Genomic DNA, 27,935 nt, shown 5'->3' on the forward strand with positions numbered 1-27,935 from the left:
GAGGAGAGAGGTTTCATCAGTATATGGCTGACAGTTGTATTCTGAAGTTGTTGTCCTCTGGTGAGACAGGTTCTAAAATGAACTCCTTCTGTAGATGGAACTTTTATAAATATTTTTGGGACTCCTACGCAGTACCCACTTGCAATTCCTGGTTTGGGCAATGCCTTTGATATTTACTCTAGTAGTACACCTCCACAATAACATGCCATTCATTGTAAAATAAAACACACCTTCACTATACATCTCAGAATATTTATAGTTGTTAAAGAAAAAAACAAATATTTGGTAATGAATCCTTCATTGGGGGATTTTGCCTTCGATAGAAATATTGACTTTCTCCAAAGTTCAGTTCCTGTACCTCAAAGCATTCATTTACCCTAAGAAGAAAGTACTGTGATTCAGATCTTGAGAGCAGCTTCCAATGCTTGGACTTTTTCAGTGATATTCTTCTGAAAAGGCATCATGAAATCCTCAAAGTCCACCTCATAAGTAAATCTCTCCCGTCGTAGTTCCCTTTTCCTGATCAGCTCGGCTGTTGTGGCTTCAGGACTCCAAATCTGAAATAAACCACCAGACCCAGAACAGCTATTGAGCATACTGCCAGTGAATATGCTAGTCTTCAGACAATATCAATATACAGCTTTAATTAAGTGCATGCCAGGAAAGTGCTCCGCCACTAAATTATACCCCTGGCCTAAGTAATTTTTTTTTAATTTGTTCTAATTGGTTATACATGACAGTAGAATGCATTTTGACACATCATACACAAATGGAGTATAATTTCTCATTCTTCTAGTTGTACATGATATAGAATTACACTGGTTGTATAATCATATATGCACATAGGATAATAATGCCTGATTCATTCCACTGTCCTTCCTACCTCCATAATACCTCCCCTCCTTTCACTTCCCTCTGTCTAATCAAAGTACCTCTATTCCTCTCTAGCCACTTCCCCAATTGTGAACTAGCATCCACATATCAGAGAAACATTTGGTCTGTGGTTCTTTGGGATTGGCTTATTTTGCTTAGCACGATATTCTCCAGCTCCATCCATTTATCTGCAAATGCCATAATTTCATTCTTCTTTAAAGCTAATATTCCATTGTGTATCTATGCCATATTTTATTTATCCATTCATCTGTTGAAGGTCATCTAGGTTGGTTCCATAGTTTAGCTATAGTGAATTGAGCTGCTATAAACATTGATGTGGCTACTCAACTACAGTATGCTGCTTTTAAGTCCTTTGGGTATAAACTGTGGAGTGGGATAACTGGATAAAATAGTGGTTCCATTCTAAGAAGCTTTTTTATAAGTTGAAATTATCAAATTTATTTCCAAATGTATTTTTAACATTTTCTCCACTCCTATATACATCACTGGTTAGATGAACCTCCTACTTCTGTTGATGTCTATATGGAATGAGCTCAGAAATGTTCTTGAATTGATTTTCTGGCCAGTTATCCTCAGACTAGCTGCTGCTCATTTTATCATGTTTAAAAACAGGAAAAGCAAAGGAACTGGAAGATCATCTGAGTTTACTACTTTATGTCTTATGTGAAGTCAAAATTATTTTCATAACAGGAGTCACTGCTTATTCAGTATGATTTGATGTGTTAGGAAGACAACTCCTTCTCCAAAATTCCAACTATAGATTCATCCACAGCTGCAGATGTTTTAAGAGACCCCTAGATATATCTAGTGTTAATTAGTAGGAAATTCCCAAGTGAGATGCTGGTAGTGAGTTTAAAGGAAGCCTGTAAAGTATCAATAGAACTTTGTCACTAAGTAACTATAGGGCATATCAATGACCAAAAAAAGACTTTAAGGAAAATTTAAATGTCAATAGAGAAATACTAACAGAGGGAACCGGATATTAGAAACCAACAGATGGATTTCATGAGTTGAAAGTAGGAGAACCTGGCAAAAGAACACATGCAAATAGTAACTATTGAAAGATAAATTTTGGACATTTGTTTGGATGTTCTACATAGAAAACTTTGGAAAAATAAAATTTTGAGCTCCATCATTCCAAAGTACTTACCCTTTGTGGAATAAATGTGATATCTACTTTCTTGGTATAGCCCCTGGTAATCAATGAATTGAGGTAAACCACATTATCCCTATGTATTTTCTTTTCCTCCGATATGACTGGCATACCATAAATGGATGAAAGTGGTTCCTGGAAACAAGATTTTAAAACTATAAATTTCAAAACCAGTATTCACTTTCTAATATTATTGTTTGTTTTTCTATATCTTTCAAAACTGGTATTCACTTTCTAATTTTATTATTTGTTGTTCTATATCTTACTCTGAAACCAGAAAAAAAAAAAACTTAAAAATTACTACTAAACAAGATACAATTGAGATAAATAGAATATTTTTATATTAGTTTGCTTTGTTTAACTCTACTTAATTTGTACTATCAGTGATAGATCACATAAGTCTTCAAGATATCTACCCTTGACCTGTGACTGTTCATTAAGGAGAAGGATGAAATCCTCCTAAAATGATAACGCCTAGATAGTGAAGCCCCAGCTGATTGACATTTCTTCACCTCTTACTATTCTGTTATCCTCCATAGTGGTACTTTATCCTGTTTGCCTACAATCCCTTTCTACTTCCCTACCATTGACATTTCTCCAACCCTTTTCAATTTGATGGCATGAGAGTTTTTCCTTCTTTCTTCCCTAGTCTTCTTTCTGTCTTGCAAGAATTTTTCTTTTAAGAATTTAGAATTAAGAATTTTAAGAATTCTAAGAATTCTTAAAAGAAGCTTCCAACCTAGGAATATGCACATTCCTTGATAATAGCAAACTTTGGATGTCCCAGTTAATTCCCAGACAACAACCTCAACCTTGTGCTGGCAGTTTAGAGTTTCCTAAACCACAAACCAGATTACCAGGTACAGTCAACGTGGCACATCTGAAATCTGCTAGAGTCACTGCTGAATATCCAAGTTACAAGTGGGTAAATATCCCAGAGTTCAATGGAATTCATTGAAGTTCCCGGGTGGAGGCAAGGAAGAAGGTGGGCAATAAAGATTTTGAGATCAAAAAGTAAGGAAAACCATGCTTTACTTCATTTTTTATAAGGTTTCAAAACCCTCTCCTTCCCTGCTTGGGCCATGACATCAAATCTGTATAATGCAGGACCAAATGTATATATTTCCAATACTATTTCTTTTTTCAACATCCTAATTATATTTGGTTTTGTGTGGACTGTTTTCAATGAGCACTTTCTAGAGTCTTCAGTAATTGGAAACTTCTTGCTAGATATTTCTTTAAATGTACTGTATAACCATGCTGAGAGTATGCACTGCATATGACTTTGTCCATGCTTTATAATCTGTAAATAATGTTGTTGCCCACCAAGCCCCCCAACAAGTTTTTAATGAGTTCCAGTTACTAATGAGTAATTGAGCTCTTTTTTTTACCTCTTCTTTCTTAATTTCAGGGCCTTCAGTCTTCAATTTAGGAGGTGGTTTGCCTTTCAGTTTTTGATTTTCTGCTGTTTTAGGCAAGTTATCTAACTTTTCTTTAATCAAATCAATTATTCTATAATCAGCATAGGCCTTTGCAATATCCATGGCAGTATGCCCTGTTTAAAACATAAACATAAATTTAGAGTTATAATAAGTGGATTTAGTGATAAACCATGCAGGGGGAAAAAAAAAAAAAAGACTCTCAGCATCACAGTGCCAGGCATGTAGAGTGAGGGTGATTACTAAAGATAAGAGTGAAAATTCACAAAGCAGATCAGATATCCTTGAAGGTGGGCCCTGCCATAAAACCCCATGGTTTTAAAGCACCATTTACTGACACAAAAATTAGTTTTTTTCTTAAAATTTTAACCCCATTCTTAAAAGTGGATTGGAAATATGAGATTATATTTTGAATATCCAACTGATGGTTTTCTCCCCACATTGCACACATTTCCTTTTGTGTGATAATTTAACTAATCTTCCCTTTCCATGTTGTAAGGAGGTAAATTCCAAAAGGCCTGGGGAAGTTGGTGCTTGCTCACAAGTGCTTAGGCAGGTGGCTGGGTATTATGTTACCTATAATTATCATCAGGTCGGCCTGGTGCAATTCTACCTGTGACTCAGGGACAGCCCGAAGCAGTCAGAGGCATGAGCACTATCTCAGAGCCAAAAGAGGCAATGGGTTCCAATATAAGAAAATGACACTACCACATAAGGAACTCAAGTATTTATTCAAACGATGTTTTCATTGTTCCTTTGTGGCATTTATGACATAGGGTAGGACATCTGTTTACTTCCTAGAGGCAAGGAAGCCTCAATTCAGAAATCATTTTGTCCAGCTGTTTAGAGGAATCCAATGTCTACAGAGTCCCTAGAATGCCAATCATTAGGAATTAAGCATTGAATTAAGAGTTATAACAGTGATAACTCAGATTGTGACCTGCAAACTACTTCTGGTCCATGAAAACAATGGTTCCTGATCCACAGAGAAATAACCACAAAAATTAAGTGTTAAGAAATTATATAACTATAAACTCTTTTTCAAGAACTCTCTTATCTGAATCTGATGATTAAGAAGTTTGAGCTTGTATTTCATGTTTTTTTCCCATTTCATTTTTCTACTAAATCATTTTTATTGTATTTTATAAAAGTAGGAGTCCCTAATAGATTGCATAAAGAACTGTCCCTTTAATAATCAATGCTTTGAGAAGCACTGGGTATAAGAAGAACTTTCATAATATTTACTTAAGGCTTGTGTTTGCACCAGTATCCCAGGGGAAACATGGTTCTATCAGAACAGAATTGGAGGGATAGGGAATCTAACAAAAATTCTCCTTCACTAACCCCAACCATCAATAATATGAGCATATACCTTTTCTATTTTCCAGCTGGAATTTAGCACCAATGTCAAGCAGGTATTTTACAGTATCCAGTCTGCAACTTTCAATGGCTCGACTTAAAGGAGTTGAGTTGTTGATTGAAACTGCATCTATTACAGCTCCATACTTAACAAGCAGCTCAACAATGTCTTGCTGCCCTGCATGGCATGCAAAATGTAGTGGAGTCCACAGAAAATTATCTGTTGCATTAACGTTTGCCCTATAAAATAAGATAGATACACAAACTAAAAATTGTGGTTGCTCTAAGTACTGGAAATTAAAAGGGCGAAGTATAATTTCAGATAGTTTTATCAAGTTGATAATTTGCTAACCCTGAGCCATAACTTTTCTCATAATCTCTTTGTTCTGCATTACTTGCCAGTCTTCACTTTGTGTACATATAAATTTTGTTTAGCTTTAAAGGTACCTACAATTTTTGAAAAGGTTAAAATCCAGGAAAATTATAAAACTGGATCCAGTGAAGATAAAAATTGTTATAAAAGATAAAATTTATATTATTCCACTTTGCATCTACTTCTTTAGCACATTGTAAGATTTTAAATGAATCCTCATTATTAGAATTCAAAGCATTCCTATATATTATTTAAAATTATAGTGCTTGTTAGTATTTCCCTATCCAAAAGTTCAAGTTCTCCTTTTTTTTTTTCAACTTTTCTTTTGATAATATACAAACTTGAGTCTTTGACATTAAATGTTACAGTAATAATAACATTAATACATTTTCCAAGTGTGCAATGACAGCACCAGCAAGTGCTTTACATAATTCAACTCCTTTAATCATTTACAAATTCTGAAATGAGTCCTACTAGAGTCCCATTACATGAGAAATGAGCAAACTGAGGCATGGAAATGTTAAGAAACTTAGCCCAGGTTATACAAGTATGGTAGAAGAAACTTTTTTAGTATTAAAAGTTAAATAAAAGCATCATGTTTAGATATTTTAAAGATTTTTATAAATGAACCAAGGAAAAGACTGCCCCCTCTGAAGGAGGACGGTGGGTTGTAGAGGGATGAAAACATGTTCTTAGTTACTCTGTCCATCATCCCCCTTGTTTGACTTTGTTGGAATCCCCACAAAGCAAAAGGCTTTAACTCCACACACCATTCAGGTAAGACTCTGAGATCACACTAAGTCAAACTGTCACAGGAAAACAGTGATTGTTAGAAGAACCTTCTAATCCCGGAGTTAAAACTTATTTGGCTTTACTTTCTGTACAACTGTCACTGGCAAATGTCATTTACACACACAATTCTATGCTGTCATTAGCCTGGATCCTCATGTAAGATCTATTTAATTACTGAAGCACATTCCCATACTATTAAAATTCTGAGCTGAATGTTTATGACCTTCTTTTACTTCTTTGAAATGTAAACATTCATAAAAACTTAAACCTCACTCAACACACACACACACACACACACACAAAAACATACCCTTTTTCAAGAAGAAACTTGACAACATCTATGTTTCCATTTGCACATGCTGTCATTAGTGGTGTTTTGTAATAATTATCCTTCATATCCACAGGTATTCCTGCTTCAAAAGCCTTTTTCAGAGATGCCAGGTCCCCAGCCCTGGTGACAAAATTAATATTTGAAAATACTTTCCCTGGATCATCAATGTACCAAGCAGAATCATCCTGAATGGGATGTTCGGGTGGGTGATCTTGATTAAACCGGCTGCAATCAGTTACATTCTGGTAGGTTTCAATCATGTAATACGGAGGCCCACCATCTGGCCTACATGGAAATGCATACTCAGGAATGATGCAGACTGGGAGGGGTAAAGCAAATTTGCCTTTCCGTCCCTTTTTGCCCATTCCTCTTTTCTTTTTCTTAGGCCCAAAAGATCCCAAGACGAAAGACTTGCTTAAATATTTGGTTCCTTTAAAGAAATCATTAATGTTGACTCCACCATCCCGGGTTTTTTCATGAAGTTGAGCTATGAAGGCCAGCTGTTCAGAGTTTGCAAAATCTTGCTTATCCTCCAGGGTCAACACAAAGTCTTCCTTGGAGACCGTCCCATTGCCTCTGTCCACAAACGAAAAGGGTTCCCGAAGGAAGGCCTCGTGTTCTACGGACCAGTCATGTAGTCTGAGGGCCCACATGGGATTGGGATTTTTGACTCCTGGTTTGGCCAATTTATTAGCAGTTCGCTCAGCTCGTCGAATTTCTTTGCTTGCTGCTTTGAAACCTCCATCTTTGGCCACAGCTCTGGGAGTTTTGTGATCTAAATTCTTCCATTTCAAGTCACATCCTAAAACACAAAACAACATTATTAGCAATGGTTGTCAAGGCAGCTGCATGGTCCTACATCATCATCCAGATATTTTCTCAGTTTTGGGGCATGAGTCAAAGTTCATCCTAAAATTATATATACATAGAGAAAAGGGCAGCTAGCTAGTAAAATTATGAAATTAAGTTGTATTTTTCCCCTGTGGCTTCACTTCTATGAATTCTGATAGAGATGAGTTTATAATTTATGTCTGCTCACAAAGGAGAGATTTAATCCCTGTAGATTGAAATGTTAGATAAAAATATAGTTGAAATAAATATTAAATAGGATACTTGCTGAGGAGATTTTATATCAGTGGGAAAAGAGTACATTGGGATTTGGAGAAAAGTGTCTGGATTGAAACAGCTTACATAGGACCTTATCATCTTGGAATGTTGATGAACACCTGTTTCTTCTTGAGTGATTTCAAAAAGAAATCATTAATATTTTACTTGTATTTTTCATTAAATTAAGGTAATTTATATTAATTCACTGTTTTGTGGTGAGGTCATATAAGCAATCTTTACAGAGGAAAATTAATTTTGTCAATCAAATCTGAGAATTCTAGCTTCATATTTGTGTGCAACTTAGACATCAAAATGTACTTTCCTTTTTGGTTTCTTACTTAAAATCATGAGATCAATGTTATTTGTAAATATTCCTTAAAGAATGAAACTTTTCTGAATGCATCAGAGAATCTATTTAGCAGCACCACAAAGGTTGTGTTCTAATGTGTCTTGAGGCATTACAATTTCTTCATGTGTATAAATAAGTCAACTATAGAGGCTCTTTCTGGTGTTTCTAATCTAGAAGAAGGTTAAGCTGTTGTATGGCCAATATCACATAATCAAAAAGGTTTATCATCCAATCAGATACCAATCAAAATGTACAGGTAGCTGTATGCAAATGTGATCCTCCAATACTTTATGGTTTTAATTCCTTGTCAAAAAGATGCTTGCATAGATGGGCACTGTAGGGTTCAGAATATTCAGTTTTGTGTATTTGAGAGAAGAAAAAAGACAACTGGAAACTGAAAAAATAACAAAAAAAAGGGGGGTGCTCAGTAAAAAAGAAAAAAGAAAAGCTTGGCAATGTTTTTCAAGATTCATACTTTTGTATTGTCAAATCTTACATATTTATACTAAGGCTAATAATTTTTTAGTGATAGAAAAATTTAGAAAGTGGTATTTAGTCAATAAAGATTCTAAAATTTCTGTATTAGACAGTGGATTTTTTGTTGTTGCTCCTCTCTCTCTCTCTCTCTCTCTCTCTCTCTCTCTCTCTCTCTCTCTCTGTGTGAGTGTGTGTGTGTGTGAGTGTGTGTGAGTGTGTGTGTGTGTGTCTGTGTGTGAGTGTGTGTGTCTGTGTGTGTGAGTGTGTGTGTGTGAGAGTGTGTGTGTGTGTGTGTGTGTGAGTGTGTGTGTGAGTGTGTTTTCAATTCTAGGGATTGAACCCAGGGGCTCTCTACCACGGAGCTACTTCTCCAGCCCTTTTCATTTTTATTCTGAGAAAGAGTCTCGCTAAGGTGCTAAGGATGGCCTTGAACTTACAATCCTCCTGCCTTGGCCTCCCCGGTCACATGTTCCAATATGCCTGGCTGTATCGGACAGTTTTAAGAATAGTGATTAATTTTATTGAGAAAGGAAGGGGTCGTGAGAATGGTCTCAATCGTGGAAGTCCATAGCATAGTAATTCCATAATAATGCAAGTCTACTCATTTTCCTAAGCTATTTTGCTTATTCAGGGAATCTGGGCTTTGTTTTTGTTTTTTTTCCTACACCTCTGAAGCCACCCCAGCACAAAGAGTCAAAGAGTTTTAGACCAGCTTTAGCTTGCCCACTTTTGCCAGTGTCCTCCTAGTTAGGAACCTTGACATGGATAAAAGACTCCAAGGAAGACATTTTAATGTGGGAAAAGAATCCAGTGCTTTACGAGTGCTTTACATTTAGGTACAGAGACCCCAGGGAGTTCATTCAGAAATGAGCTTTTCACTGCTAATGATTTTTGGCTTCTCTGATTGCCTTAGATAGGATTCTAAAGATGGAAATGTAGCTTCTGCTATGGATCTGAGTCACCAGTATAGGATCCAGTGACATGTTTGTATTTTCAAACACTTGACAGAACTTAGAACATTTTCAGATATTTACTTTAGAAATACAGGCTTAGGATCCTTCCAGAAAGACAGATCTTTTCTGAATCACTAACAAAGCTTTTTCCCCGTGACCCAAGTTCTGCCCTTTGCTCTTGATGTGCTTTCTGGGACGTTAGCCCAGGAACATGAAAACCACAGAACTCTTGTGTGATGAGTTTTGTCCCAATAAGAAATAAGGCCACAAGTGAAAGTTTAAGAAGTGTGCCTCAAACCAGGAAAATAGTTAATTTTTAGAAATACACAGTGTTAAAAAGTGAGATGTCTTTAACCTTGAAAACAAAGTTGAACAGAGAAGATGGTAAGAAATCATGAACAGAATCTACAAGAACTATGGGATATCATGAAAAGGCCAAATTTAAGAATTATTGGGATTCAGGAAGGCTTAGAGAAACAAACCAAAGGAATGAACAATCTATTCAATGAAATAATATCAGAAAATTTCCCAAATCTGAAGAATGAAATGGAAAAGCAAGTTCAAGAGGCTTATAGGACTCCAAATTACATTCAGGGAGAAACCAATACGGATATCAGCAGATTTTTCAATCCAGACCCTAAAAGCTAGAAGGGCCTGGAACAACATTTTTCAAGCCCTGAAAGAAAATGGATGCCAACCAAGAATCTTATACCCAGCAAAACTTACCTTCAAATTTGACAATGAAATAAAATCCTTCCATGATAAACAAAAGCTAAAAGAATTTACAAAAACAAAGCCAGCATTACAGAACATTCTCAGCAAAATATTCCATGAGGAAGAGATGAAAAACAAAGAAGCAAATCAGCAAAGGGAGGAATTATCCTAAAGGAATTGTCAAATAAAGGAGGAACCAAGTAGTGTCAAATAAATAAATAAATAAATAAATAAATAAAAATAAAATAAATGAACCAAATGACTGGGAATACAAATCATATCTCAATAATAACCCTGAATGTTAATGGCCTGAACACATCAAGCAAAAGACATAGACTGGCAGATTGGATTAAAAAGAAAGATCCAACAATATGTTGCCTGCAAGAGACTCACCTCATAGAAAAAGATACCCATAGACTAAAGGTGAAAGGGTGGGGAAAATCATACCATGCACATGGACTCAGTAAAAAAGCTGGAGTATCCATCCTCATTTCAGATAATGAAGACTTCAAGCCAAAGTTAGTCAGAAGGGATAAAGAAGGACATTTCATACTGCTTAAGGGAAGCATAAATCAGCAAGACATAACAATCATAAACATCTATGCCCCAAACAGTGGCTCATCCATGTATGTCAAAAAAAAAATCCTTCTCAATTTCAGAAACCAAACAGACCATAACACAATAATACTAGGTGATTTTAACACACCTCTCTCACCACTGGACAGATCTTCCAGACAAAAATTGAACAAAGAAACCATAGACCTCAATAATACAATCAATAATTTAGACTTAACAGACATTTATAGAGTATACCATCCAACCAAGAGCGAATACACTTTCTTCTTAGCAGCACATGGATCCTTCTCTAAAACAGACCATATATTATGCCACAAAGCTAATACTAGCAAATACAAGAAGATAGAGACACTACCTTGTGTTCTATCAGATCATAATGGATTTAAGTTAGAAATAAATGAAAGAGTGAAAAACAAAAACTACTCCAACACCTGGAGATTAAACAATATGCTATTATATGATGAATGGATAACAGAAGATATTAGGAAGGAAATTAAAAAATTCTTAGAGGTAAATGAGAACAAAGAAACATCATATCAAAATCTCTGGGACACTATGAAAGCAGTACTTAGAGGAAAATTTATTTCATGGAGCGCATTTAATAAAAGAAGTAAAACAACAAATAAACGACCTAACACTACAGCTCAAAGCCCTAGAAAAAGAAGAACAGACCAGCACCAAAAGTAGTAGAAGACAGGAAATAGTTAAACTCAGAGCTGAAATCAATGAAATTGAAACAAAAGAAACAATACAAAAAATTGACAAAATAAATAGTTGGTTCTTCGAAAAAACAAACAAAATTGATAAACCTTTAGCCACACTAACAAAGAGAAGACGAGAGAAAACCCAAATCACTAAAATTCGGAATGAACAAGGAAATATCACAACAGACACAAGTGAAATACAAAACATAATTAGAAGCTATTTTGAAAATCTATACTCCAACAAAATAGAAAATTTTGAAGACATCAACAGGTTTCTAGAGACATATGAATTGCCTAAACTGAATAAGGAGGACATACACAATTTAAATAGACCAATTTCAAGTACTGAAATAGAAGAAGTCATCAAAAGCCTACCAACAAAGAAAAGTCCGGGACCAGATAGGTTCTCAGCCGAGTTCTACAAAACCTTTAAAGAAGAACTCATTCCAATACTTCTCAAAGTATTCCATAAAATAGAAGAGGAGGAAACCCTCCCAAACTCATTCTATGAAGCCAATATCACCCTGATACCTAAACCAGACAGAGACACATCAAGGAAAGAAAATTTCAGACCAATATCCTTGATGAACATCGATGCGAAAATTCTCAACAAAATTTTAGCAAATCGCATACAAAAACATATTAAAAAGATAGTGCACCATGATCAAGAGGGTTTTATCCCAGGGATGCAAGGTTGGTTCAACATCCGGAAATCAATAAATGTAATTCACCATATCAATAGACTTAAAGTCAAGAACCACATGATTATTTCAATAGATGCAGAAAAAGCATTTGATAAAATACAGCACCCCTTCATGCTCAAAACACTAGAAAAAATAGGGATAGTGGGAACATTTCTTAACATTGTAAAGGCCATCTATGCTAAGCCCATGGCTAATATCATTCTAAATGGTGAAAAACTGAAAGCATTCCCCCTAAAAACTGGAACAAGGCAGGGATGCCCTCTTTCACTGCTTCTATTCAATATCGTCCTTGAAACTCTAGCCAGAGCAATTAGACAGACCAAAGAAATTAAAGGGATACGAATAGGAAAAGAAGAACTCAAACTATCCCTATTTGCTGATGACATGATTCTATATTTAGAGGAACCTGGAAATTCCACCAGAAAACTTTTAGAACTCGTAAGTGAATTCAGTAAACTAGCGGGATATAAGATCAATGCACATAAATCTAATGCATTTTTATACATAAGTGATGAATCACTGGAAAGAATAATTAGGAAAACTACCCCATTCACAATAGCCTCAAAAAAATAAAATACTTGGGAATCAATCTCACAAAAGAAGTGAAAGACCTCTACAATGAGAACTACAGAACATTGAAGAAAGAAATTAAAGAAAACCTTAGAAGATGGAAAGATCTCCCATGTTCTTGGATAGGCAGAATTAATATTGTCAAAATTGCCATACTACCAAAAGTGCTATACAGATTCAATGCAATTCCAATTAAAATCCCAATGACGTACCTTACAGAAATAGAGCAAGCAATTATGAAATTCATCTGGAAGAATAAGAAACCCAGAATAGCTAAAGCAATCCTTAGCAGGAAGAGTGAAGCAGGGGGTATCGCAATATCAGATCTTCAACTCTATTACAAAGCAATAGTAACAAAAACGGCATGGTATTGGCACCAAAGTAGAAAGGTAGATCAATGGTACGGAATAGACGACACAGACACAAACCCAAATAAATACAATTTTCTCATACTAGACAAAGGGGCCAAAAATATGCAATGGAGAAAAGATAGCCTCTTCAACAAATGGTGCTGGGAGAATTGGAAATCCATATGCAACAGAATGAAACTAAACCCATATCTCTCACCATGTACGAAACTAAACTCAAAATGGATTAAGGACCTCGGAATCAGACCAGAGACCCTGAGGATTATAGAAGAAAAAGGAGGTCCAGATCTTCAACATGTCGGCTTGGGACCAGACTTCCTCAACAGGACTCTCATAGCACAAGAAATAAAAGCAAGAATCAATAACTGGGATAGATTCAAACTAAATAGCTTTCTCTCAGCAAAGGAAACTATCAGCAATGTGAAGAAAGAGCCTACAGAGTGGGAGAAAATCTTTGCCAATCGTACTTCAGATAGAACACTAATCTCCAGAATCTATAAAGAACTCAAAAAACTCTACACCAAGAATGCAAATAATCCAATCGACAAATGGGCTAAGGAAATGAATAGACACTTCACAGAAGATCTACAAGCAATCAGCAAACATATGGAAAAATGTTCAACATCTCTAGTAATAAGAGAAATGCAAATCAAAAGCACCCTAAGATTCCATCTCACCCCAATTAGAATGTCGATTATCAAGAATACAAGCAACAACAGGTGTTGGCAAGGATGTGGGGAGAAAGGTACACTCATACATTGCTGGTGGGGCTACAAATTAGTGCAGCCACTCTGGAAAGCAGTGTGGAGATTCCTTAGAAAACTTGGAATGGAACCACCATTTGACCCAGCTATCCCACTCCTTGGCCTACAACCCAAAGGACTTAAAATAAGCATACTACAGAGATACAGCCACATCAATGTTCGTAGCTGCTCAATTCACAATAGCCAGATTGTGGAACCAACCTAGATGTCCTTCAATTGATGAATGGATAAAGAAACTGTTATATATATATATATATATATATATATATATATATAATGGAATATTACTCAGCCATAAAGAATGATAAAATTATGGCATTTGCAGGCAAATGGATGAAATTGGAGAATATCATGCTAAGTGAGATAAGCCAATCTCAAAAAACCAAAGGACGAATGATATTGCTAATAAGTGGATGATGACACATAATGGGGATTTGGAGGGGTTAGTGTTAGGGTTAGAGTTAGGGTTAGGGAGAGGGGCAAGAATGGAGGAAGGAAGGATTGTATAGAGGGAAAATAGGGGTGGGAGGGGTGGAGGGAAGGGAAAAAATAACAGAATGAATCAAACAACATTACCCTATGTAAATTTATGATTACACAAATGGTATGCCTTTACGCCTTGTACAAAGAAACAACATGTATCCCATTTGTTTACAATAAAAAAAAAAGAATGTTAAATGCAAAAAAAAGAAGTGAGATGTCAGAAAAAGATGCTGCTTAATGGTGATTATTTTGACAAAGACAAATAAGAAAGTTTGAGAGGATAAAAATTGCATTTGATTTATCTTTCTTTCCTTATTTAAAAAAAGGGTTTATTATTTACAGTGGGGAGTATGAACTTATAAAAATAAAAAAATGGATCAATTATTACACTGTTAGTTATGTAGACTTGTTAATGTTTAAATTGTAGAAATCTTAGGTCCTAATGACTTCTAAAATTCTCTGGGTAGAAGACAGAAAAATACTTTTTCTGCTTATTAGAAAGTTACTGGACTTTACATTTTTGTCTATTTTTCATAAATTGGGAAAAAATAAAATTCAGAAAAATATAATTCTATTTCTATTAAAAGTTAAACTTTTGAGGTACATGCAAAAGAAAAATATCCACCTTTAAACTCAACTTGCTAATATTTTAATTTACAGAATTCATTATGCTGTACTACACATAATACAGTTTGTACTTCTAAATTCATAATTGCTTAAAAACTACAGGAAATAAAAAATAAATACTGCTTACATTTTAAATGTTCTATGAAAATTTTCCTTTTATTTAATGTACCTCCCAATATTTCCCTAGAAATGTTCAAAAAGGTTATCTTTCCATTGACATGACACACTATTTTTAAACTAAAAATTCAGACTAAATGAAATGATTTTCAATGTTTTTTTTTAAATTGATATTGGCACTTTTAAAGTAATAAATTTAATCTACTATAAGCATTTTAATATTTGGTTAACTCAGGAAATATCCCCGTTAGGTTTTTAACAATAACCCAAACATTCAGGGAAAATGGATTTTATCACTTTTAATGGATTTAATGGATTTTATCACTTTGAAGACAATTCATGGTTCAATAGAATATCTTATAAGAAAACAATTTCAGTTTTCTTTCTGCATGAGTAAGGTGGGCTATTGAAAAAGATAAGCAACTACCAAGTGAAATGGGTAAACCATAAATAATTTATACTCAAAATTGCTAGACAATTTTACCTCGCTGAGCTATATATTTACAGCAATCTGCAAAACCACCCATGGCAGCATAGTGAAGTGGCGTGTTCCCATTCATTGCAATCAACCCCACATCTCCATTGTAGGCGAAGAGAAGCTTCAATATCTGCAAAATAAACAGTGGAGATTGTGAGGAATAGTAATGCACATTTGCTGAAGGAAGACTGTCACCTAGCCTGCACTACCCAGGATGTTATCTATTAGCTACATGTGGCTATTGAAAATTCATATGGAAATGAATTAATTTTTTTTAAATTAAAAGTTTCATTCCTAGCCACATTTTATTAGCCACATTTGAAGTGCTCAAAGTCACAAGTGGCTACTATATTGTACAGATCATATATAGGACACATCCATCATCGCCAAAAGTTTTATCTAACAGCAGTGATTCAGAATATAGAAAAAGCTATATTCAGCTGGGGCACTATCATTTCAGTCACTAAGCAATTTAAGAAAACATAGATAAAGTAAAAGCAACCATGCCAAAACTCAAAGAAAACAGATTAAAAATATTTTAAATTCAGAATTTAAAAAAGTAGGATAAGGATAGCATTAGTTCTCATTTTGTTTCTGCAAGGTCACTGTATCCATGACATGTTCTTTGCTAAAATGTCAGAATATTCTGAGTTTTAAAATCAGGTGTATCATTAGATGTGTGCATCCAGTAGGGAGACAAGGGAATGATGGCATTCCCTGGAGATCAGACCATATTTTGAAGATTCTAAGACATAAGGGAGGCACAAAATAGGGTAGTCCCAGTTGGCAGAAATTTTCATTGTCAAATATACAGACAAATTTTATTGGTAACGTTCAGTGAATAAATCAGCAAGTAGATAAACCTGAATAAAGAGCTAAAGTATATTAAAGTTAAAATTTTTTGATTTAGGGAAATCAAGATGTAAAAACAACACAGGTAACTAAAAAAAAAAAAATACTGCCTTAGTGTAACCTATATGATACACAAAAAATTTTGAGAAAAAGAAAATTATAGCAAATTATAACAATTTTAAAGCAAAGAGCAGATTATTACATCAAAATAGCCTCCTTTGGCAGCAAAATGAGCAGCATTATGTCTATCATTGTCAAATACATTCACTTCAGCTCCTCTTTCCAGCATTCCCCGAACTAGTTCCAGCACCCCTTCTCTTGATGCTTCCATTAAAGCTGTACGACCTGTGGACTGAATATGAAACAGATCCAGTGTTGTTTAAATGTTAAATAATGCATTTATTATAAATATGGATTGAATCCATTTGACCTTAGCTTTACACTGACAAGTTTTATTCTCTACATTAAGGATGTATAATGGATCAGTGTCCAAAACACAGAACTTGGGCTGGGGATATAGGTCGGTTGCTAGAGTGCTTGCCTCTCAAGCATAAGGCCCTGGGTTCGATCCCCAGCACAGCAAATAAATAAATAAATAAATAAATAAATAAAATAAAAAACAAAACACAGAACTTTAAAATCAGAGTCAGGTTCACTCTGCATGTCCCTGTGAGAACACCATGCTAAAAAGATGTCCTTCTTGAAAAGAAAATAAAGCAAAAATGGAAGAAAAGGGTGTCATATATGCTAAAATTAGGTCATGGGTTTTAATTTTTTTATTTTTATTTTTATTTTTTTTTGCTTAAAACCTTTTACTTATTTTATTGGTTTTTAGTTATACATGACAGTAGAATTCATTTTGATATAATTTTACAAGCATGGAATACGTTTTATTCTGTACCCATTCTTATGGATATACATGATGGTAGGATTCACTGTGGTATATTTATATGTACATAAGAAAATTATTTTGGGTTCATTTCATTAGGGATCCATGATGAAGTTTGTAAGCCCCTGGAATAACAATATATCTTCTACAGGAATTCCAAGGTGAAAGAGACATTCAGGGGAGGATAAAACTGAGCTTGGTCCTTGAAGGTTAGGATGCACCACAGGCAGAAATGCCCAGGGAGTGTGTGGTGAATATAGGCTTTTAATTTTAAGATGGCAATGCTAGCAGGAGGCTGGTCTGTAACACCCTTGAAGTCCAGGTAAAGCAGTTTAGACCTTTCTCTTTAGTCAGTGGGCAGTGAGGGGGAATTTTTGACTGGGAGGGTGTCATGGATGTTTTCCAATGAGAAGAAAATATATTTTGTGTGTGTGATTCTAGAAATGACAACTAAAAGAAAACTCCATAAAATTAGACAATTCATATGTAGAAACAGAGTATACATAAGAAACAGCACAATACATCTTTTATTTTCAAGAAGGGATAAATTTTCTTAGGCATGTGATACCTCTTCTACTATTTCCTACCATTGTAGCAATATCATTATATTTTATATATTATTTATATTTTATAGTTTAATATCATTATATTTTGACATGCATAATAAATAACAATTTTCCAAATATAATTAGGAAGTAGACTGTGGAATCACAACAATATAAAGATAATGAAGTGTATCATTTTCAAGCATTTGAGTAGAAATGAAAAAATCTCTAAGCTGACAGGGTAATTCTACCATATTTAAATGCAAAATTTATACTAATATGACACTGTAATAGAAAAAAGAAATATAATCACAGGGATAGCCATACTGAGTTGATAGAATTGGGATTGGCTCCTTTTTCCAAAAATGTCAGGCACATCTCTTTAATATCATGAGCTTCTTCGCAAGCTCTAAGGAATACTGGTTTTCCTTCATAGGAAGAATTGTTGACATCTGCACCATGCTCGAGGGCAATCAGAGAACAACGATAATGCCGCTTTGTAGGTAAAATGCAGTAAAACAAAACACCTGCAGAAGAATAGAATCCCCAAAGAGTATTTAGTTAACAGCCTACATATATTTGAATATGATAGGAAAGAAAAAAAATATCACTTGAAAATCTGTGTTTAACTAGTTAAAGATGATAGAGGAAAGGCATGTCTGCCTTAGTTTCCCTCTGAAACCAACTAAAATACCAAAACAGAAAAATAAAAACTGAGAAATTTGATCCGTTATTAGGTTAGAAAACAGTTAGAACTAAATGTTATAGGAGCTGGGTTCAGGAGAAACTGGAGCATTCACATGTGAGCCCCTGTCAAGATTTGGCATCTTTGAGTCCACACCCCAAGTGTCCCTTGTTGGAGAGATGTGTGGTGAATGGCTGGGATCCGTCTAAACAGGATCCCAGGGGGCAGGCTTTCAGTATAATAGCAGTGAGATGAAAAATTAGATGGCAAGCAGCTCTGCCACTTTGGCAAATCATTTTGTTCCACCGAAGCTAGGAAAATACTAAATCTCCATACCCAGGACATAAAACATATATGCCATCAACATAATCCATGTAGAAAATGTATAACATCATATCAGTGGCATTGTTATAATACTGGGGCAGAATTGGTAAGCAAGTCCTGGCTAGCCAACAAATTCTAAACTGACTCTGCAATGAGCTCTCTCCAAAAGCATGCTTCATTCAAAGAGGCACAATGACCAAAAAAAAAAAATGACCAAAAAGAATGAAAAAGATTCTGCAAGAAAGTTAAGAAACTTGATAATGAAAGCCAGGTTAAAAAATACATACTAGAGAAAAATATACCAATGAAAGATTATTGACTGACCTGGTTCTTACATTAGCAAAGAAATTGTTCTAAAATAGCAACTTGTTCTAAAATAGAAGTGCAAAGATAGACCAAGACCAAAAAGAAGGACTGAGGAATATAGAAGATGAACAGAAGAAAAAGATGAACTTGAGTCAGAACTTAGGGAAGCAATGGTAAAGAAAAATAAAACCACTAAAAGAAATGAAAGTCAAATTAAAATCAGGAAAAAGGAGTGCAGACATTGCCAAAACCATGGGGAGGGAAAGGAAGGAAAAACAAAGAAAAATATAATTGAGATGATGGAAGAGTCCAGAGGCAAAGAAGAATCAACATGTTTGTAATTGGCTTTCAACCATATAGAGATAGAGCAAAATTTCCTTGAACAGAAAAACCTGAATCTGAAGATTGAAAGGAAACCCTGTACCACAGAAAAAGTTGATTAAGAACAATCAACAAGACACGCCAAGGTAAAGCCGGTAAAGAAAGCATTCTATGAGCATCCAGGTAAAAACTCAACTCATGCCTAATGGAGAAAAGTCAGGCTGGCCTCCAGAATTTGCCACAACAACACTCTATGCTTGAAGACATAGATTATACATAAAACTGACAGGCACATTTAAGATTAAGGTTGCAAGAAATCAGGGATAGAAATCCAAAGGAGTGTGCTAAACTGCTTGATTGTAAAAAGCGACTCTACCAAGGGATCAATAGAAAATATGTGACTTAAAGAATCTCTTCAACCACAGAACAAAAGCAAAACTACCTTAGGAATTCTAGATACAGAAAAGAATATTGTAATTCATTATAACCTAGAAATAATATAATTTAACAAAAATTTGGAGAGACTAGAGGGAAGTTCAGATAATATAAGAATTTTTTTTCCTTCTTTTACTGTTGGAGATTCAGATATTTAAGGGTCAGGTTTTTGTTATAATAAATTCTAAAGGGAATCATAGAAAGATAATTGTCTAAAACTGAGTGGTATAAGGGACATATACAAGGTGAGAGGAAGGGTAAACTGTACAGATCTCATCTTTCTTAATAAAGAATCAATGGATCAGTGAGTATAGTTGAAGGTGCTAACTCAATAAGCAGGTTTAAAGGAATGGAAAACTATGAAGTTACAATTAAGAGAACATAAACAGACTATTTAGAAAATACATCTAGAATAAAAATACATATGCAAAATAAAGTGAATATGTAGATCATCTAGGAAAATATTTTTATGTATCTATGTATTAAACAAATTATACCTTCATAATATAAAATAAATAATTCTCAAGTCAAACCTATGGGACATTCAGAGAAAGGGAACAAATTCTATCATTAAAATAAAAAAATAATTTATCTGAAAATAAAAAATGTAAATATACTTCATATAAACAGATATACCTAGAGTAGGTTACTAAGAACACTTAGAGAAAGAAAGGTGTTCAAGAACATAGCTGAAAATAGAAAATCAAAGAACAAGACATAGAAGACGAGAGTTGGCCAAAGCAACAAAATGACAATTATAAAAACCCCCCAAAACCAAAAAACCCTAAACACACCAGATGAGGTTAAATTTACTACTAAAGTCCCAAAGGAATTTATGGAATGGATATTAATGATTATAATTATGGTACATGCAATTCATAGTTAAAAGTCTATATAGGTTGACTCTTTAAACCACAAAGAATATGAATCAACTTTTCAAAACTGAAGAAAAAAAAAGGAGAAAAAAATTTTGTTTTAAAATAGAACTGGCATACTACATTTAGGATTGGGTATGTATTTCTTTATATGGGAGAACTGATTAAATGGATGCTGTAAGAAACACTACTAGTGTAACTCTTAAAGAGAATAATCTCTGATACTGCAATTAATTTCCTAGGACAACACACAGGAAAGAACTTTTTGGCTTAGGGCTTTTACTGTCTCCATACTCTATAAAATTATACAGAAGGAAAGCGTAGCTTAAGCCTAGAACATAGCTCACATCCTCCCAAAGATCCATTTAGCCATTTAAAAGATTTCTTATCCTCTAGAAACTACATACAATGAGTCACACATCAGTGAATGGGAAAAGGGATGTTAATGGCAGAGAGATTACTGTGGAATCAGCAAAGCAGTTGGCAAGTGGTGTCCCAGCTAAGGATGCTGTGAGTTAGGCTCAAGGATAAGGGGATGAAACCAGGAGTCGGGCAAACCATGGGTTATACCTAATTAACTAATAAGATTCTGTGGGAAACAAGATTTTACACTTGTTTCAAGTTTCATTTTATGTTTCCAATTTCTTCCCATATGATTTTCTGATTGTTTTTTCATACAATAATTTTCCAGAACCTTGACTGGTTTAACATTTGAATAAGCATAAATATTAACCATATGGCTATACTATTTGCTACAAATATTTACTTGATCTTGTTTCTGATTTTTCCTTGATTTTCAAAAATTTTACAATTTTAGATCTTTATCCTATAAAATTTCTGAATTTGATTCGTATGTGACTTACATTTTTGCTTCAAATTTAAGAAAGTAAAATTTCTCCATTACAGTATTCCTCAACATTTATTCCATAAAGTTCCAAGTATATTTGATGGCATATGGAAAAACTAATTCATGGTTAAATAAATATGGAAAATGTTGACATCTTTGGTCTAATAATGTAAAAGATATATATCTAAATTTGTTTTATTCCATGGTTCTCTAATAAATTCAATAGTGGAACCAATTTTGCATGAAACCCTCTTAATATCTCAGTGATTCAATGGTCCATGAAACACACTGAAATGGTATTCTATGAAACTTTAAGAGACTTCTGCTTTTTCAGGATCCCACATTTTAAATCACATTTAACTGTTAAATGCATCTTAAGTTTATTTTGTTATGTGATTCTCTTAATTTCTCCTCCTTTTTTATTCTCTCATTTTAAGCAAGTCATCTCTCAAATATCAAGTCTGGAAATAGTTATACATGTAGATTTTGCTCCTGTCAGAAAATATTAAGATTATAAAATGGGATTCATCTTTCCAGTGCAAAGCTGATGTTAATAGGTTTGCACTTACAGCAATTTTCTGGGAAACCTGATTCAATGAACTATTTATATTAAGTCTGGTGGGAAGTAGGTTGGTGATTTTCATGAGGCTGGGTCAACTTGCCTGAACCTGAAGTTGTTTAGGCAAGAAGCCTCAGAACACAGTTTTGAGATGGCAGTAGGGAAGGTCATAGGATACGGAAGTACAGCTTTTTCACCTGAATAATCCTTGAAACACCATGTCTAAGAACTCAAGTCGTATTTCCAAGTACATTAAAAATTTCACCCTAAAAAGTTGGGAGTTTATACCAGAATCCACCTTAGTCCTCTCAAGTTCATGGGTACAAGTATTTCCTATGTCAGACTGCAATTGAGAGGTGACAAAATCCTTTTGGGCTCCTAGGTCTAGTACTAACTAAGGTTTGAAAATGTAAAGAATAATAAAAATAATCTGCTTCATCTTTTGTCCTAAATGAGAATTTATATAAGAATAATTATGATTATGGTAAACCAGTATGTGAAATGTTGATAATTTTCCTCATTTAATAGAAACCACCAAACATAGATTAATATAATAGTAACTTCCTTTTTCAATGAGCCAAATCTCATAACTGGGATTTCCTAAGATATATAAATTGTTATAAATTATGAGGATGTAGTATCCTTAGGTACAGGAGTAAGAATCTAACCTTTCACTTAAAGCCATGAGTATTTTCACTTCTAAAGTTGGAAAACAAAAAAGTCTGTTTTATTGATTTTTAGCTACAAATTGAACTGCATTCTTCTGGATAGAAGGTGAGGACTGTTACCTTTTCCTTCATTATCAAGTATAGTCATATCAGCCTTTGCCTTGGCTAGTATTTCCATGGACAGTTCATGACCCAGTTCTGCAGCCTTCATTGTCGGCGTACAACCATTTCGGTCTTGCACATCAGGGTGAGCACCAAGTTCAAGAAGAAAGCTGACCATATCGATGTCATTGGAAACTGAGGCTAAGTGCAGAGCACTGAGTCCATCAACAGGTTCTGTGAAATTGATCAGTTGAGGGTATCCAAGTTTGGTAAGCTTCTCTATCTGCTTCTTGTCTTTGTTCCGAACACACTGAAGAACTTTGTAGATCTGCAAGTTCTCAAGTCTCTTATCTGCTAAAGACATGCTTCACCAGCCCCTCTAAAAATGCTTCCTGGACTAAAACAATAACTATACCAATTAAAAAATAAGAAAAGAAAGAATTCCAGATTAATTTTATCATCTTTATTTTTATTAAATTACAATATTTAGAAGCATATATTCCTGAGAGACTGTTTCTTATGAAGAGTTATAATGTATTGCAAATGATTTCAGAAAGTAGGGATTATATATAAATTTAAAAAATATTCATCTGATATAAAGTTAGAATTTTTTAAATAAAACTTATCCTTCCATCATAATTAATTATTCATTTGCTAGGTGACTCTTTCTGTACTTCTTTTAACCTTCCCTCCTCACCACAGCTTTACCATTTTATCCAAGATGTTAGAGGTAGAGTTGATGGGTAAACTCTCAAAGAAGGTGAAGTTAACACAATTGCCAAAATAGAATTTGAGCTCCCATCTATATGGCTCCATATCAGCATGTCCCCCACCATGAAGACATTAGACAAGTTTAGTAGTTTAAAAATATTACAGAAAAAAAACAAGGTATAGGATTTTGAGGTGCTCATTACCAACAGGAATCTACTGGGCTCCGTAAGATACCAAAGTTGTGATGAATGATTTCTGTGTCACCTTAAGTGGGAACGGGGCAGTTAAATTGTTCAGTAACTGTGAGCTTTCAAAAACAACCCCACTGTTAAATTATGATGAGCATATGTAGTTTTATCTCCTTTTATTTTGTTATGGAAACATGATCTTTTGAATTGAGTGTAGGCCATGCTAGGTATACTCAGTTTGCTTTTCTTCCTTCATTCATTTACCTGGGACAAGAACCCCATTATCATATGGGGAATACATTTTAGATAGTTTGGATGGGGTTGTTCTTCCTGTCCTTTGCCACAAGAATGGGTCTATGACTTTTGCATGGCCCATTTGAATGAACCAATCCTCTCTCTAGGTTCGCTAAATTGCTCAAACATTTGTTCATAACAAACATTGGCCAATCAATGTCTTTTGGAATCCTTCTGTGAGAACCATGTGGAAAGACTATTTCTACTGAAGTTATTGAGCTATAAAGTGTGGGGCTGGGGCTTCAGGAGCTATCCTTCCTATCACAGAGAAAGCACATGTTCGAAAGATGGAGAGAAGCAAAGATGGATGAAACAAGTTGTGCCCTGGGTTCCATTATACCAGTTTATGTTCTGGCTTTGACAGATCTTATTTTGACATACAGTTCTTTGCTGGGCCTCTAAGATTTGCAGTGGAAAGATTCCATCTCCCTACAAAATCTGAAACTTTACCATCTTTCACCCCAACCACAAACTCACTCCCTCATCTAACATTCTCTATAGCAGGAAGTTGCACTTTTGATCACATGATCCTTCTTCAAATAAGTCTCTCTAAGCAAATATGACATCTCCATGCTTATTTCCACTCTGACATCATCCCCCAAACCTCCTCAGTCTCCTTTGCTGGCTCATGTTCTTCTGTTAAATGTTTAATTTTTGAAGTGCATGAAACAAGGTCATCAGGACTCCATCCTCAGGAACTCCCATGGTGACTCATCCCTTCTCCTAACCTTTGGCCCAGTTTTCAATATCTGATTATTCATCCTCAGGTCAGCCATTGCTGACTCTCCTCAAGTTCAAAAGTCTATCCACCTGTGTACTCTTCATTCTCACTTGGATATCTAATAGGCATCTATCATGGGACATGTTCACAGCAGAACTCTTGGGAGCACCCTGACCGTCCACATTGCCATCCATCTAACCACTCAGATTAAAACACTACAGTTATCCTTCAATCAGTCTGTCCCTCACAGACCCTTTCTCGCTTTTTAAATTCATCAATAAATTCCATCAACTATATCTCCAACATACTTTCTGACATCAACCCAGTGCTATTATCCTAGGCCAAATAATTGCCAATCTTTTAATCTGTCCCATTGTTCCACATAGTCCCCTTGGGTCCCTAGTCAATTGCCAGAATAATCTTTTTAAAAATTAGATTAGTTAAGATCATGCTCCCCAACATTTTTGGATAAATTTTTTTAAGCAAAAAGTATGTGTTCAACACTCATATATCCACCACTGAGATCCTACCAATAATGATTTACTTGCTTTACCTATTTACCCACTCTTACACCTACTAGTCCAGCTCATATTTGATCCATTTCAAAGTAAATTGCAGACATATTTCAGCATGTATATTCTTAACTGGAATTCAATATATATTTATGCTTTTTTCATATTTTGAATATAATGAAACATAAGTATTAAATGTGCTATTCCATTTGGTTGATAATGTATGCACCTGTGTAATTCAAACCCCCATCAAGATGTGAAATGTTACCTTGGTGACAAAAAGTTCTCTAAAAGCACTTCAACAGTTTTCCACTGCAGCAGAATAAATCTAAATTGCTCACTATGGTTTCATAAGACCTTTCCCTACCCCTGTGACTTCACTTTGCCCCAATCCCCCCTGACTTAGTGATCTTGGGTCACACTGGCTTTCTGTTTATGAACAAAAGTTCATTCCTGCCCCTGGAATTTGCACTTCTTGTTCCTTCTTCCTGGGAGTGCTCATGGCTCAGAATCTCCATTGATTGGTGCTTCTCAGCATTTCAATTGCAGCCACCATGTTAGCTCTTCCCCTTTTTATTTTCTCCAAAGCATGGATTCTCTGAAAACAGTTTAGATAGATATTTAATTCATGCATTGTGTGTCTCTCCCCCGACTATAGTCTTCATGGAACAAAGTCTATATTTTGACTACCATTATTCCTCTGCACCTAGAACCTGACTCATTTGAGGCATTTGATAATTACTTTATCAATAAGTAATGATGGAAAGTTAAAATAAGGAGGACTCAAAGAAAACTCTCAGGTTTCTGGTTTGAGCAATTAGATACCTGTGTGTGAGATGGGGCACTCAGGACAAGGTCCAAACTGGTCAAGTAGTGTAGACAGTGAATCACTAGGCATGCTAAGTTAAACTCCATGAAGCAATATAAAATTCAGGAAGTTAGGAGAAAGATCTGAGCCTGATCTACAGGGAGTTATGAGGTCTTTGGCAGTTGCAGGGCAGTTAAAACTGGGGGAAGTCAAGGAGGAGAGGCACCACCAGTGTCAAACACATGCTGTTTTCCCATGCTTCTTTTTCCCCCCTCCTCATTCTTTGCCTGCTTTTTTTTAGTGTTTCCATCTCTGCTGCTGGGACACCAGGGATCACAAGGTTGGTGGTTTCAATGTCCTGTTTCCTGTAGCCCTCTTTTCCCTTCTGATCTGTTTATATAATGTTCGGAGGACTAGGAGTCAGAGAATGTCACTTGTTAGATTCATCATATGAATAGGGTCTGAGTAAAGCCATTAGCTGCTTCAGAGTCATCCACTTGACTTTTGCTGCATGGCTTGATGACATTTATTTCAGCTGCTATTTAGGGCTTGTTTTATGGTTAGTAGCCATACTGTGGTTAGGGGCATTGTCATACTGCATACATTCATATGACATATACGGAATAGGATAAGATGCTCCTAAATAGCTTATTGATTGTACTGAGTCAATGCCATTTCATTTGAGAGGATAGGGACTTCCTAATCAGAGTCTTCAATATTGTCTCTGATACCATTTATTCCCTCCCCAAATTAGCAGCATACAGCATTTTCCAATCAAGCTACAATGGTGATTAGTGTCCATGGGTCGGTTTACTATGAAATCCATCCCTCCCAGCTAATGCCCCACTGGGGAGAGAGCAGTGCCCTCTACCCTATCCTTTACAATCAAATGTTAAGCCACCCCTGGAAGCAATAACAAAAGACCTGCCCTCTAACCTGGGGTACTCTGTAAGTGGTGTAGCATGCATGATCCAGAAGAGGGTAATCACATGTACCACACTACTTTTCTTCAGCAAGGCCTGAGGCATCTTGGCTACTCTGAACTAATAATCGTCAACATTGACAACTTCAAAAGAAAATAGAGTAGAATGTATTCACTTGGGAATAAGGTGCACATTTGGGCTCTAAATATCCTGAAATTATATAAAAATCAGTGGATATGTGTGTGTGTCCAGGTGCCTCTTTCCTTGATGGGGAGAGACTCACAGGGCTTGTCAAATTCTCAAACAGGTCTATAAAACAGGGAGGTTCATTAGAAAGAGACAAGCTTGGCACAGTGTAGAGTGTAGGATTTGAGGAGGAAAACCTCTGTGATCCTCCCACCCTTGTATCATTATTTACACCAACCTATCTAGTTTGTACCTCAGTTTCTCCATCTGCAAACTGGTGATAATAATAGTACTCACTTTATGCGGCTGGATGCATAGGGAATGAGATAATCCTTACAAAGTATTTAGCAAAGTCTCACAGTACAGGTTCCCTATGAATAAATTAAACTTCGTGTGTTTCAGCTCAACAGTAAGCGATGGTTTTTAGGGGGTTGCTTCTGATTGAGCCTTTTAGTTTTAAGTCTCAGAAAAATCTGAAGCGGAAAGGAGTGGATAAAGATGTAATTTCAAGAAAAGGCTTGGTGGCAAGTCCAAGGTGCCCATCTCACCTTAGTCGTTGTGACGATCAGGCGCCGCGGGTCTCTGGGCACCAATCCTCCTGGGTCCGCGAGGGCGTTCCGGGGCTGCCTGGGCTCTCTATCTCTGTGCTATGGCTTGACTCCCAGTCGCGACCTTGGGCTCTGGAAGCCTGGCTTAGGCGCCCTGAATCCAACCAGGACCCTTTGGGCAGAGCCGGCGAGCAGGCGCGTGTGCGGACGGAAAAGGTGTGTGTGTCCATGGGCCCCGGGCCCGCGGAGGGCGAGCGCGCCGCCAAGTGAGCGCAGGGGGCGGGGTGGGAGCCGCGGAGACTAC

At 35.7% G+C, this 27,935-nt stretch overlaps 1 protein-coding gene across 4 annotated transcripts; it reads right to left on the bottom strand.

The window, feature by feature from the left end:
* Nucleotides 1-240: 240 nt before the first annotated feature.
* On the bottom strand, nt 241-27,935 carry ANKEF1 (ankyrin repeat and EF-hand domain containing 1). Of its 4 annotated transcripts, XM_079126852.1 has the most exons (10): nt 27,632-27,934; nt 22,759-23,149; nt 17,946-18,145; nt 16,387-16,536; nt 15,339-15,462; nt 6,321-7,143; nt 4,859-5,085; nt 3,439-3,602; nt 2,045-2,182; nt 241-557 (listed from the first exon to the last, which is right to left on the bottom strand). In XM_079126852.1, exons 2-10 carry the CDS (start codon nt 23,102-23,104, stop codon nt 399-401), a joined length of 2,331 nt encoding a protein of 776 aa, XP_078982978.1. In that variant the 5' UTR covers nt 23,105-23,149; nt 27,632-27,934; the 3' UTR covers nt 241-398. The 4 variants fall into 4 exon arrangements, with proteins under 4 accessions (XP_078982978.1, XP_078982980.1, XP_078982979.1 ...); XM_079126854.1 differs by lacking the exon at nt 22,759-23,149 and having other exon boundaries at nt 17,932-18,145; nt 27,632-27,935; XM_079126853.1 differs by lacking the exon at nt 22,759-23,149.

This window comes from Sciurus vulgaris (genome assembly GCF_902686455.1).
Source record: "Sciurus vulgaris genome assembly, chromosome: 2".
Taxonomy (NCBI): Eukaryota; Metazoa; Chordata; class Mammalia; order Rodentia; family Sciuridae; genus Sciurus; species Sciurus vulgaris.

Excerpts from the sequence above, each read along its gene's own strand:
- ANKEF1 (XM_079126852.1), bottom strand. The coding sequence starts at position 23,104 with ATGTCTTTAGCAGATAAGAGACTTGAGAACTTGCAGATCTACAAAGTT. Across the intron at positions 16,537-17,945 it reads ATCCCAATTCTATCAACTCA|TCCACAGGTCGTACAGCTTT; the intron begins GTATGGCTATCC and ends TTTCATATTCAG. Across the intron at positions 15,463-16,386 it reads CCAAAGGAGGCTATTTTGAT|ATATTGAAGCTTCTCTTCGC; the intron begins GTAATAATCTGC and ends TTTATTTTGCAG.